The sequence below is a fragment of the Nothoprocta perdicaria genome, unplaced genomic scaffold (genome assembly GCF_003342845.1).
Source record: "Nothoprocta perdicaria isolate Ctin4 unplaced genomic scaffold, notPer1 scaffold_54, whole genome shotgun sequence".
Lineage (NCBI taxonomy): Eukaryota > Metazoa > Chordata > Aves > Tinamiformes > Tinamidae > Nothoprocta > Nothoprocta perdicaria.
The window spans coordinates 3280620-3292764 of NW_020455799.1; the positions used below are offsets into that span (position 1 = coordinate 3280620).

Below are 12145 nucleotides of genomic sequence, written 5' to 3' on the forward strand. Positions count from 1 at the left end.
GGGTGAGGCGGCCGGCGGGGGGCTGCGGGGCGGCCCCGTTCGGTTCGGGGCGGCTCGGCTCGGCTCGGCTCGGTCCGGTGTGGAGCGGCGCGGAGCGGCCCGTGCAGCGCGTGCGTGTCTTGCAGACCTTCGAGGCGGCGCTGCGGGAGAACATCAGCAGCGGCGGGCCGCCCTGCGAGGAGGCGGCGGGCGCCGGCGGGCGGCACAGCGGTGCGTGTCCCGTCGCGTGTGTGTCCCGCGGGGCCGCCACGGGAGAGCGTGCCCGAGGCGCCGGCAAGGCCGGCCTGAGCCCCGGCCGCGCGCAGCCGCCGCCCTGGGGCGCTGGGCGCGAGCCGAGGGGCGCAGAGCCCCCCGTGAGGGGCACAGCCGGGGTGCCCCCTTCCCGGGGGGTGTTAGCCCAGCAAACCAACCCCCCCGGGGATAGGCAGGCACGGGAGAGGGTTGCCGGGAGACATTGTGTCATCTCCGCCCTTGGAAGCGGTCGGGGAGCGCCTGGGGAAGCGCGGSCCGGGGCTGGGCGGCTGGCGCTGAGGGGGCGCCTGCCGAAATGGCGCTCGCGGAGCAGCCCCGGGTAACTCGCCTCTTGGCCTGTGCTCGCGTCAGGTGCTCGTGCCTGCAGCTCAGTGCTCCGCGCTGGCACGAAGCCGAAAACCCGCCTGCTGATCAGGTTGTGAGGGAAGAGCTCCTGGKTTTTGTTCAGAAACCTTCAGCAAATGCAGATCCAGAGTGATAAAACTGTACCTGGCACATGACCTTTTCTTCCCAATCCAGGAGCTCCATCCTAAAATGAAAAAAAAAAAAATCACAATTCAAGTCAACCTGCAAGCATTTTTTCCCAAGGATTTTTATTTTAATATGGATATATGAAAGTAAAATATTTCCATATTGTCTTCAGATTGTAGTTTTAAAGATGTCGCTAAGCCTTGGCCCCATGAGATACCAAGTCCAAATTTGACCTGCAAAAGGTCAAAAATGCATTGGTCTCATGGTGCGAAATGCTTAACCGATTCAACCTTAATTTAGCCTATTTCTAATTTGTTCAAAAATAGAAATAGTTTGTAGATGTTGTTTTCACTAAGTTACCCTCTTTACAATCTAACTTTGTGCCAGCTGAGATACTGTTTTCCTGTCTTCTGTTATAAAGTGGGAATTGTGCTGTATTGTGCTCTTTTGCTTGACGTGATGTTAGTGACGTGCTCGTGTCTGATCTGGGTCCAGTTTGAACCACCAAGTGGTCAGCTATTCGGTGCACCATGTTTTTGGTGTGCCAGCAGCTCGAGCCTTTCCGCTCTGTCTTTAAGGACTTTTATTGYCATGTCTCTGCCTCTACCCAAACACCCCAAACCAACCCCTTGATTTTGACTTTGAGCATCCTGTGCTGCACAGATTGACCAAGAGAGGGAGCTGGAAACCGGCTCTTTAGCAGTAGACCAGGTGGCTTTGCTGGTTACGCTCAGCCCGTTGATGGGACCCAKGGGTTAGCTTTGAAAGGTGTGCAGMTAAAAGCTTTCCAGTTTTCATTTGGCCTTATGATTAGTTTCAGGGCAGATGCCTTTATCTTCAATGGTAATCATACATGATTACTATTTCAAATCTACAGCTTTTTACTAATAACTTTGTTTCAAAGGGGGGGGAAATGTAGGAGCATTTTTATAACAACTTTGTATGCTTCTGATTTTAGATTCAAACATTAAGATTCTCGAAGATGAGTTTGATGAACTTATTGTAGAGACAGCAACAAAACGTAAGCAATGGCCTAAAAAGATACTAATGCACGCTGTCCAGACCATGAAGGAGGAGCAGGAGATGCTGGTGAGTAACCGGAAATTTCCTGCAAACTTTGCCTGGAGTAGTTGCTGGTCATAAGTAGTTAGGAGAATTCACTAAATCTTCATTTGTAAGTTCCTTTCCGTTGTTTCTTTTTTTTTTTTTTTTCCCCAAATAATGAAGTCATTTCTTTGCATTAATTTGTCTTAATTTGTTCTTCAGTAAATTGAGGGTTGCTATGAAGTCCTGTGAAGTGTGAGCAGTTTGGGGCTGTGGCACCGTTTGGCAAGTTACTTGCTGAGCGTTGCTTCAACAGGATTACTCATGTGTTARGGACACTTGGCCCGTATTTATCTTGTCCTATCAGGGATTCTGAAATCCTTGCCTGAAGGCTGCTCTTGAAGTATTAAATGTTATGATATAGATAGGTAAATACTATCATGTGTAGCATATGACTTTCTAAAGGCGTCCAAATTTTTCCTGAGCACCTTTGTTGGATAAGCAAGTGTTCAGCAAAGAAAGGGAAAAAAAGTCATGAATAAATGCAGTGTTTTCTCTGTTTTGTGGCACTCGGTGTAAAATTACTCTTGGCATAAAACAGCCCACTCGCGTTCTCGGATGCTAAATTTCACGTTTGCAGCTATGCTAAGTCCGTATTTTCCTGACCTGTTGGATTAATCAGGGACCAACTTTCTTTCCATCATTTATGTCATCCTAAAAAGACACTTTTTTTTTCTGTCTGTCATTATGTGTAAAATGTGGGCCCACTGCTCCACGAGGCAGGGCACCTGGCGGCAAAGAGTATTGAAAAGTCTGAAGTACTTAATGCTTTCTCTGCCTTGGTCCCTAAGGGTAAGACTGTCCCAGAAATACAGGCCCCTGGAACCAGTGTGAACTCTGGGACAAGGAAGGTTTACCCKTGGTAGAGGAGGGTCAAACTAGGGAACGTTTAACCAAACTGGAAGTACACAAGTCCACGGGACCTGACGGGATGTCCCCATGGCTGCTGAGGAGCTCGGCTCATGCTGATGTTATTGCAAAGCTGCTCAGTTACCTTTGAAAGCTCATGGCAATCAGGGGAAGTTCTTGAGAACTGCAAGAAAGCAAGTATTACTTTTGCCTTCAAGCAGAGCGAGAAGGAGCTTCGGGCAGATGGGATCTGGGATTCTGGCAATTGCCTTGCACCAGTACAGGCAGGAAACCAAGCGGCTGGAGAGCAGCCTTGCAGAGAAGATGCTGGTGGGCGGCAAGTCGAATGTGGACCAGCAGTGCTGCCTTGCAGCAAAGAGCAACGGTGTCCTGGGCTGCATCGAGCAGGGAGTTGCCAAGGGAGTTGGCTCCAGTGCCAAGGAACTGGAGCATCTGGTGTGCAAAGAACCCAAGGGAGCCGGACCTGCTCAGCATCAAGAGGAGAAGGCTCTGGGAGATCCTACCAGTGAACAGAAATACTTTTTGAAAGAGGAGTAAAGGAGACAGCTAGAGTCTTCTCAGTGGTGCCCAGGGACAGGGCAAGAGGGTACGAATGGAAAGACAGGAGATGCCATTTAAACATAAGAGAAAAACACTCATCTCATTAATTAGTCAAACACTGGAACGAAATCCAATGGAAGGTGGTGGAGTCTCCAGCCTCAGTAATACTCAGTTTGCTAATGTATAACTCAAGGATTTAATTTGACCTTTTAATATTTTTGCAAAAGGAAAAAGATGCTCTGCCAGTACAGGAATATTTAGCATGCCTCTCAGCCTGCCTTTCGTCTCTTGTTCATCCTTTCGGATTTTGTAACAACACAACTGGGTGATTATTTTAGTTCTGTGTCTGTAACATATGGGAAGTTTCTAGTGCACCTCTGTAAACGAAGTGGCTTTTTTCCTCTCAGCTATTTCTGTGTAGCTTCTCGTGGTTTCCTTGTTGAGTGAGGAGTTCTCAGGTTCTTTTTGCACCCTAAATGTTATGAACATGAGTATTTTCTGCCACACAAGGTAACTGTGAAGATGCTGCACATAACAGGTTTAACTAGAGAGAACCGTTCCGTTAGTGTGATGATCTCCTTACACCTGCCCAAGCAAGGCTTCTCCTGCAGGTTTTCCATCTATAGTTCTGCAGCGTTCTTCTGTCTGGGGCTGTCACTGTAGACTTGCAAATGATGTGTCAGCTGTGAAAGTTTTGCTCAATAGAGCTGCAAGGAGGAATAAATAATTTTCTACCTTTTTCTTTAGCTCAGGAAGAATGAGGGATAACTCTTAAGAGGATAAARTATTTAACTTAAAGATGATACAACTTACGTTGCTTTGTTTTTCTTTGTTTCCTCTTTCCCCAGCAGTGTCTTATAATTCTCCTTTGACTAAAACTAAATGATATGTGACGTTGACACAGTTACTGATGTCAAGTCACAAGATGCACAGTAGGGCCAAGGAGCCAGAGAGCCTGACTTGTGAAGGAGAATGTCCTTATTCAGGCATAAATACTCGCAGAGAAATAATATCGTGATTTAAAGCAGTTTTCTTTTTTGTAGTTTTATGTATAAATGTCGCCTTTGWTGAAGTTCACGGCTCTGTGAAATCGTACCGGTTTTGTGAGTGGTTCCTTAGAAAGTGCAGCAGTTCTTGTTCCTCAGTTGTGCAGCAGATGGCAATGCTTCATCCCGAATGTCTGGATTGCAGCCTAGAAACCCTTGCCCATTAATAATAGAATTTTACAAACTAAAGTAAGTTTTGGAGACTTGTGAACAGTGAGCATATTAACTGTGCTAACCAGAGCACTGTTTCCAGTAACTGACATAAAATATACATACAATGGGCTCTTTGTCTAAACACCACCATCTCCTAACTGCTGCGTATGTATTACAGCAAGAGGGTATTTCAAATTTTCTCTTTTTTTTTTTTTAATATGCAGAAGCTCTACAAGCCTGTGGTAARACCAGAAGAGATAAAATCACCACCTTCTCAAGGTAAAGATTTCTCAAGGGAGGCACCTGTGTTGAGAGAATACTACCTGCCTTGCTGCCTGTTACTGTTTAAAAAGTTTTCTCCCTTCAAATAGTTCAGCAAAACAGCTGGAAGGCTTTCATAGCAGAATATATTGCCACATCAATTTATTAAATTTTATCCGGCTTTCTTGATGCTGTGTGCTGTTGGGCAMTGTGCTTAAAGGTAAAAGCTGGCCACTGTGTGGATATTGCGGAGAAATTGTCAACTCAACAGGTTTTCTTACCTCTTTCCTTAACCACAAGGCAAGATGCAGAGCTAGATGGATTGTTGACATTAAACTTGGACAATTTTTATGTTCCTTTCACGTAAGTACTGGAAATGGTTCGCCCTCTCCCTGATCTATTAGTTTCTTCTGGAGATTTCCTAATTTGTAAAGTAGGTATGAAGTTGGATCCTGTTTATGTGATTTGTTAGTGTTGGAGAAGAAACATCACTGTAAACATTGCCCTAAGTTCGTTAGGTGCTTTTGAAAGGTTATTCAATCTTTCAAATTATGTGAATGTCTTGGAACAGGGTTATGAGGTTCACCTGAGGAAATGGCAAATTCCCATGTGCCTGTTCTTTACTATTGAAAATTATGGAGTTTACCAACATTGTGGAAATTTGAAAAATGTGGTTACAGAGCTGTCAGCCTGCATTACTGCACATAACATAAAGCTGGGGTAACAAACAGCTTTGGTAAGTGGGGTTTGAGGAGCAAAGCTCAAGCTTCCAGGTCTGAGCCTGCTGATGTGGTTTACTCAGGGCACCGTTTCCTCTTTGTAAGCAGTAGGAGACTTGGCTTCCAGAAATGCCAGCCTGTGCAGCAGAGCACCAGCAGGAGCAGGGAAGCTGCACTTCATATTTGGTTTCTTTTAGCTTCTGGTGTCCAGATCCACACCCTGTGATGTGGATGTGCTGCTCCTTGACAGCTTCCACTAAGGTGCTGCCTTTCAGGATAGGTAACAGTGAAGGCGTTGTCTAACCAAGACAACAGAGTTTGTGTTGAATTTTAGTATCTATGTAGTCTTTGGGAAGTGTATGTATCCCAGTTTAGCAAGTACAGTGGCCAGAAACCAAAAATGTTTAGATTACTCAATACCTTTCATTTCCTTTTTTCATTTCCCTATGTTTTGGAAAGCCTTGAACACTGAGGAATATAATGTTGTCCATGTAAAGCTCAACTGCAGGCAAATTTCTTTTAACTGCGTATCAGTCTTTCTGTGTATCTAGAACAATTCAAGTAATTATTTGGTTTTAATTTATTTATTCCTTCGCTGGAACTTCATAGCATCACCATCTTTTAATCTCAATATCCTGTTGTAAAAAGCYTTCATTAAGGGCATATTTCTCTTTTGGAGACTACCTATTCCTTAGCCTCTGTTGTGCATTTAGAGAGGCTGCTGCTATGTTATTTTTCCCTCCAAATGCTGTAAGATGGTGCAGTTTAGCATCCAAAATGCCAAATGATGGTACACTTTAGCATCCATTTCCATAGTCTATTAGTACATCTTGCCTAATTAGTGTCTAATTAGTACATTGTGCATACAGGCAGACATGTGAATTTTGTCTCTTGCCACTTGCAGGAGGTCACTAACACTTTGCACTAGAATATGGTGATTGACTTAAATCATCTTCAGTAGCACCGATGAGATTGCCCCTAAAAGACAGTAAGAACAGTATAGTAAAAATAAATAGTAGAGTTAAAAATAGTAAGAATATTAAGTGGGAGATGGAGACTAGTTAGTTCCCAGCAGCACACTTGGTGGAAAGTCTTTGGTGATGTTGTAGCTTTGCAGAGAACTCTACAGGGAGAAATGGGAGAGCACATGTGAACTTGGCTGATTTTCAAACTTCAAGTACTATTTTTGTTTCTTGTGCTTTGTCTAACCTGTAGGGTTTCTAAGTAAAGAACTTTGTGGCTTGCTGTAGTGGAGACTTCTAAGCACTGCTGCCTATTTAGTGGTTGAGAGTAATAACAGCAAGATAAAACACATCAGCTGTCAACTGCAAAGCTAKGATGCTACAAGTGATTTGCAATATGGATGGTTTTGCCAGTGAAAGGGGTGTGCTGCAGGATATGCTGGGACTCTACAACTTCTCTGTCTAACCTAAGAAGTGAATAATGATGAATGGGGCAAGGGGTTGCATTTCAGAGGTTCACCTTGTTTGTTTGTTGCTAGATACCTACATGGCAGAGCTGAAGCAGCAGGCAGAAACGGCCTCCAAACAGATCGGTGACATAATGAAGGTGAGAGCTCTGTGTACTCCATGAGGATACGTTATTTCTTGCCTTGATTGGGTAAAATGTCATCAAATACGATTTCTAATCAATCCTAGCTTATAATTTTGTACAAAAAAAAAAAAAGCCTGTGTGCTCTTGAAATGGAGTCCTGCTTTAGTTTGGGACTCCAGCTCTGCTGGTGCTGGTGCTCCTGTGCCTGTCAGCTTCTCGTCAGCGCGTTGTGCTCGCTGCCGCCCTGGCCTTTCCCGTGTAACCGGCGGCGCTTGGCTTTGTTTTTGCAGTCTCTCCCAGCACTCATAGAAAGAGCGGAAGGCTTTTCCCAAGCACTGACTTGGCAACCAACGCTGGAGCTCTGCAAGCTGCGGGAAGAAGTGTTTGCTGCCTSTAAGGTGAAGGGGGAGGACAAGGCCAAGAACGCCCCCTCGCCGGTAGAAGTCACACCAACGAGCACTGATCCCAACAAAGACACTTGCCTTTTCTTGMAAAGGAAGAGAACTGCAGACTTGGCACAAGCGAGACGCTATCCGCTGCGCCGCAGGAAGATCGCGCTGAGCACCTGAATCTCTCGTCTAGCATTTTGAGATTGGAGACTCAGTTGTCCTCTTGTGCTSTGTTGCTTTTTCCCTTCTAATTCAGTGCTCTTCCTAAGAACTATCTTAACTATTTAATCTKGGATCTTTTTAAAAATATTTCTCCTCTTACTATGACCCCGCTGGTATATGAAAGCCTAAGCCTATCAGTAGCACCTATCCAGCAAGTGTATGTAGTGATTAACCCTCATTTCTTGCACTTTTATTGCAGGGCTCGCTGTGGGTGCTGATGTTTCAGAGTTGTGCACATGCTTTGTGCACATGGGCAGTCTTTCTGTAGGCCAGAGACTGCTCGTTTCCATGAAGCATGTGCCTAAGGAGGCTGGAGAGTATCTGCTTCTCCAAATACACCCTCACCTGCACTCACTGGGGTGACTGTTTTTCCTCAGTAAGTTGAATTAAAAAGAATTTCATAATGGAATATATTAAAAACACCATTTTAGTGTGATGTTACAGTTTAGAAAATCCACATGTAAGTGTAAAATTGGTCCCTGCTATTAGACCTTCCTTGAATTTAGGTCAACTGGCCCTATTTATAGTCATGTTTAAACATAGAGTTTTTATAATTGTATATATTTACCTTCAGTGTGCTATTCTGAACAGCAATGGACCATACACATCTTCTCTGATATTTTCATTTCATGTATTCCAAATATGCAGTCTGGGGGTTTCCTGGACAGTATTTCTACACATTACAAGATCTTGACTTTGGTCATGTATGCATCTGTGATATTTGACTAAACTTTTAAAATCAATGTAGACTGACAGTAAATGAGGTTAAGTTGAGCTTTCTTATGCTTTTTTTCCCCACACATTTGTACCTAGACAATTGCACAGTGCTACTAAYTAGAGTAGCATGACTTAACCATTCATAACTTCTAGCTTGCAGGATACACTCATGGCCAATGTGTGTTTTGTCACACAGTAACATGAGTTTTTTGAAAAACTTTTGTTAATAAAATGTACTGTGGTAGGAAGGTGGTCCAACTTTGTGTTTAAGAATYGGAAAATTGAAGAAAATGTGTGACAGATTTTAGCAGCTAAGTTTGAAAAGATGAGCATCAGCATCTGTATTGAGATTTTGTATAGCYAATCACATGTAAATACTTGTTTCAGATTGCTTTTATATATATGAACTTCTGTTTTTATACAAAGCAAATTAAATCAATTAAGAAAGATCAAAGTTTCGGATCATGTTGTCCCTTCTAATCCTGGCATTAGTGTGGTCACACTTCAGAGGACATCTGTGTTACATTGGGGCTCGAGTAACTGCAGCAGTTCCTTTCAGTGCCTTTGAACTCACAACTGTTACTCATGTCAGGGCTACACAGCCTCTAATAGRAGAGAAGACAGGATGTGTGAGGGCCTGGAACTGCAGCGCTGAGGAACGCGGGGCTGGGGCTGCTCCTCACACAGGAACCTGCTGTCCCTGCTCCTTGGGAACGGGTGCTCCTGGCAGGGCTGAAAATTGGAACCAGCGCTCCCGCCATTGGGATCCACGCTCCATAGTCTGACTGTTTCTGGACCAAGCACTGCAAGGTCGTGTGTCTACCACCGTGTCTGAGCATTTCCTACAGTAATAGAGAAGGTCAGGGAATCCTGCTGGATAGTAGGATGGTAGGATGCTGGATGGTAAAGRTAATGTCTAGGATTTTTGAGGAGTAGGGATGTTGACCTAAGAGGGTCAACGTCAGACATGTTCTAAGGAACAAGGAGGGAGAGCACTGTGGATTAAGACCTGGAAGGGACTTAACGAACTCATCCTGCTGTGCATGGTAACACTTRGCTAGGAGGCTGCAGTCGGACTAGGGAGGGGTTGGAAGACGTGTAAACGGATGCCCGGTACCTGYGCCAGGGCAATGGTGCCTTGTTCTGCGCTCCTCGTTTCAGTCACAGCTGGATGGGAAAAGAAAACAGCTGGAAACACTGGCTATAAAGAAAAATCAATTAAAACCCCAAATGCACCATTTAAGCTAAGAGTTTCTGGAGCTCTGGGGGGTCTCTTCTGGCCAAGGACAATGGAAGGTGCTTGAAATGAGGGTCGGGTGAAGAGCTGAACTYGGCACTCGAGTGTTCAGTTGTTCAAGTCTGCATCAAGAGGTACTTGCAACAAGCAGTGTCTGGGATGGATCTTCCCCACTATCAAAATACTTATTTCACCTTTTCACATAAAATAAAGGACACTTGCGTATGTTCTTCRCAAAGGACATGATAGTGCTGTGTCCTTTAGTTAACTTTTCATAGAAATCTGCACTGTTGTGCAAGACAAGCGTCTAATCATGTTGCTACCGAAATGTCACAACCTTCAAGCACCTTATTTTTAACTTGGGCGATCTGGTATTGCATCAAGAAATGTCTGGTCGTTCTTCTTAATATAGCCCTTGTAAGACTTTTGTAAGACAGCTCGGTGGCAATGGGTGCTTGGGAACGTTTGCAAACGGCCTTCAAGTTTCTTAGCCCCAGAAATCTTCCTGTGGGCACCAAGGGCTGCGTGAAAGGCTGGGCCCGCGGCGGCCTCAAGCCACCGCTCTCCAGAAAGGCGGCGTTGCGTTGGAGTGCGTTGAGCAACCCTGAGCGTGTGTAGATTGCTTCACTGCAGACAAAAATCACTGATAAAATTGCTGCTCTAAAATGTGAACCCAGCTGAGCAGTCTGGACTCCCGCACAGCAGCGCTGCGCCGCTACTGCTGCGCTGCTTGGAATTACTGTGTAGGCATTTCTACAGATGCAGCAGAGATAACTTCAACGCTAAGCAGAAACCTGTTTCCATAAGCAAATTTTGACTTTTCATTTCCTTTGCCGTGCTGAACAGGAGTGGACGGTACTGGGGCTCAGAGGGACTTTTCTGTGATTTGCCCCATATTGGCGGGATCTGGGAAGCCGCCTTTCTCCACGATGTTGGGAAGGCCTTGGCTCTTGCCAGGAGCTCCTCGCCAGGGTGGGTGTACAGCACGCACACRTCCTTGCCGAGCTGGGCAGCCCTCGGTTCAGTCGGATGCTCCGGTTGTGCAGGTGCCGCTGGTGGCGGTGTTGCTGCCGGAGGAGCACAAAGCTCCACGCGGGGTGCACTCACAGTCCCTCTGGGCRAAAGGAGCCGCTTTTTCCCCCAAAGTCACTGTCGTTTGCTCATAAATGGCTTTTGCAAGAGAGAATATAGCTGTTCTCTGAGCTCATGCAAATACTGACCTCTAATCTTACGCTTTGCCTAAAATGTGCTTAAGCTGCAAAGACAAGGAACGTAGTGCTCTCTTCTTAAGCAACTGTCCCAACTAATTCCCCACGGGTACCTGTGTTTGCTCCTGTAACTCCATGATGAGCAGTTTAAGGGAAAACGGGGCCATTTCCAAAGCTGGGGCTGAGCACAACCCACCCATAGCGGTTGTGCTCTGCCCTGGGGCTACAGCTAAAGCCAGGAGAGGCTGGTGCTGCTGCGCTCAGCAGGACAGCGGCCCATTGGCACCATCTGCCTCCTTGGGGCGCCCCGCACCGCTGCTGCGGATGAGGCGCCGAGGGAGCAGGAGCTGCAGCCGCTTTGGAAGGAACGCGGGGTGCTCGAAGRAGCCAGCGCGCTCTGCGGTTGTGGCACTTGGGCAAGGAAGCCGAGGGAGCCCTTGTGGTTTGTGGCCGCAGGGTCCGTGAGGCTCATGGGTGCTCGGTCCTTGTGGGCGAAATGTGCTCCGAGAAGGGCCAAGCAAAGCCCTGGCGGCCTGGAAACGGACAGCAGAGCCGCTGCGAGGTGGAGCAGCTGGGGCGAAGGGCTTCCCGGGGGGAAGTCCCATTCAGGTCTTTCAGTAATACTGAGCAAGCGGAYGGTCCCCGAGTCACCAGGAAACCTGCGGTGGAGCAGAGGCTTCGCTTCGGCTCCCGGGCAGCGCGGCGCTCTCACACGCAGCCCCAGCTGCTGGCCAGGTCTTCCTGAAAGGATGCGCTGCATTTCCTCACCTCGCAGACTCTGCAACCTGATGTTCGGCTAAGGCTGTGCGAGTTGAGAATGACTCAAACTTCTGGGGAAACCAGAAAAATAGGGAAGTGTCCAAATTAGTAATTTAAGATACCTGGGGCATTGCAACTGGCAGCACGGCAGTTTGGGGGCACTTGCCCTCCCATGGATGTGCTTTTGCGTGCGGGTTGAGCACAATCAGGAATGCACAGCAGGCACCATACACAAGTAYACGTACAGCTCAGCGAGGATGGTGCTGCGTATCCGCCAGTGCAAACGGGCATTCGCTTCCTGTAGAGCTGAGGGAGAAGATACAGYTCAATTAAGTGTTGGAAAAGTGTTCGGAAGGATAAAGCAAACATTACTCGGGAGGAACAGAAAGGTTTGTAAGGATGAGAAATGGTGGTGTGGAAACGCTCCTGGGCAGAGACCTGTCTCGGGGGCGCCTGCACGTTCTGTTCGGTGTTGCCTTGCCTGCCTTTACAAGAAACGTGCGGCATTTCCTTATTATTTAAGGGAACAGGGCACGTAGCGAAAGTGAAAATGTTTCTATCCCGGCCCGAGGCGCCGTCCTCGCGCGGGGCGCGGGGCTCGTCCCGGGGCCGCGCGTGGGAGCCCGTGTCGCTGCACGCGCCC

At 46.7% G+C, this 12145-nt stretch overlaps 2 protein-coding genes across 2 annotated transcripts in view; both read left to right on the forward strand.

Annotated features, from left to right (window-relative positions):
• Positions 1-8592, forward strand: part of NSL1 (NSL1, MIS12 kinetochore complex component) — an 8780-nt gene extending 188 nt beyond the window's left edge. The window contains exons 2-6 of the mRNA XM_026048397.1: positions 126-210; positions 1682-1812; positions 4661-4715; positions 6918-6985; positions 7261-8592. Coding sequence (XP_025904182.1) covers positions 126-210; positions 1682-1812; positions 4661-4715; positions 6918-6985; positions 7261-7539 — 618 coding nt within the window. The 3' untranslated portion in view covers positions 7540-8592. The remainder of the gene's footprint in view (positions 1-125; positions 211-1681; positions 1813-4660; positions 4716-6917; positions 6986-7260) is intronic.
• Positions 8593-11239: 2647 nt separating this feature from the next.
• The window catches only part of BATF3 (basic leucine zipper ATF-like transcription factor 3), a 5376-nt gene continuing 4470 nt past the window's right edge, over positions 11240-12145 (forward strand). The window contains exon 1 of the mRNA XM_026048398.1: positions 11240-11305. Within this exon, the coding sequence (XP_025904183.1) occupies positions 11240-11305 (66 nt within the window). The remainder of the gene's footprint in view (positions 11306-12145) is intronic.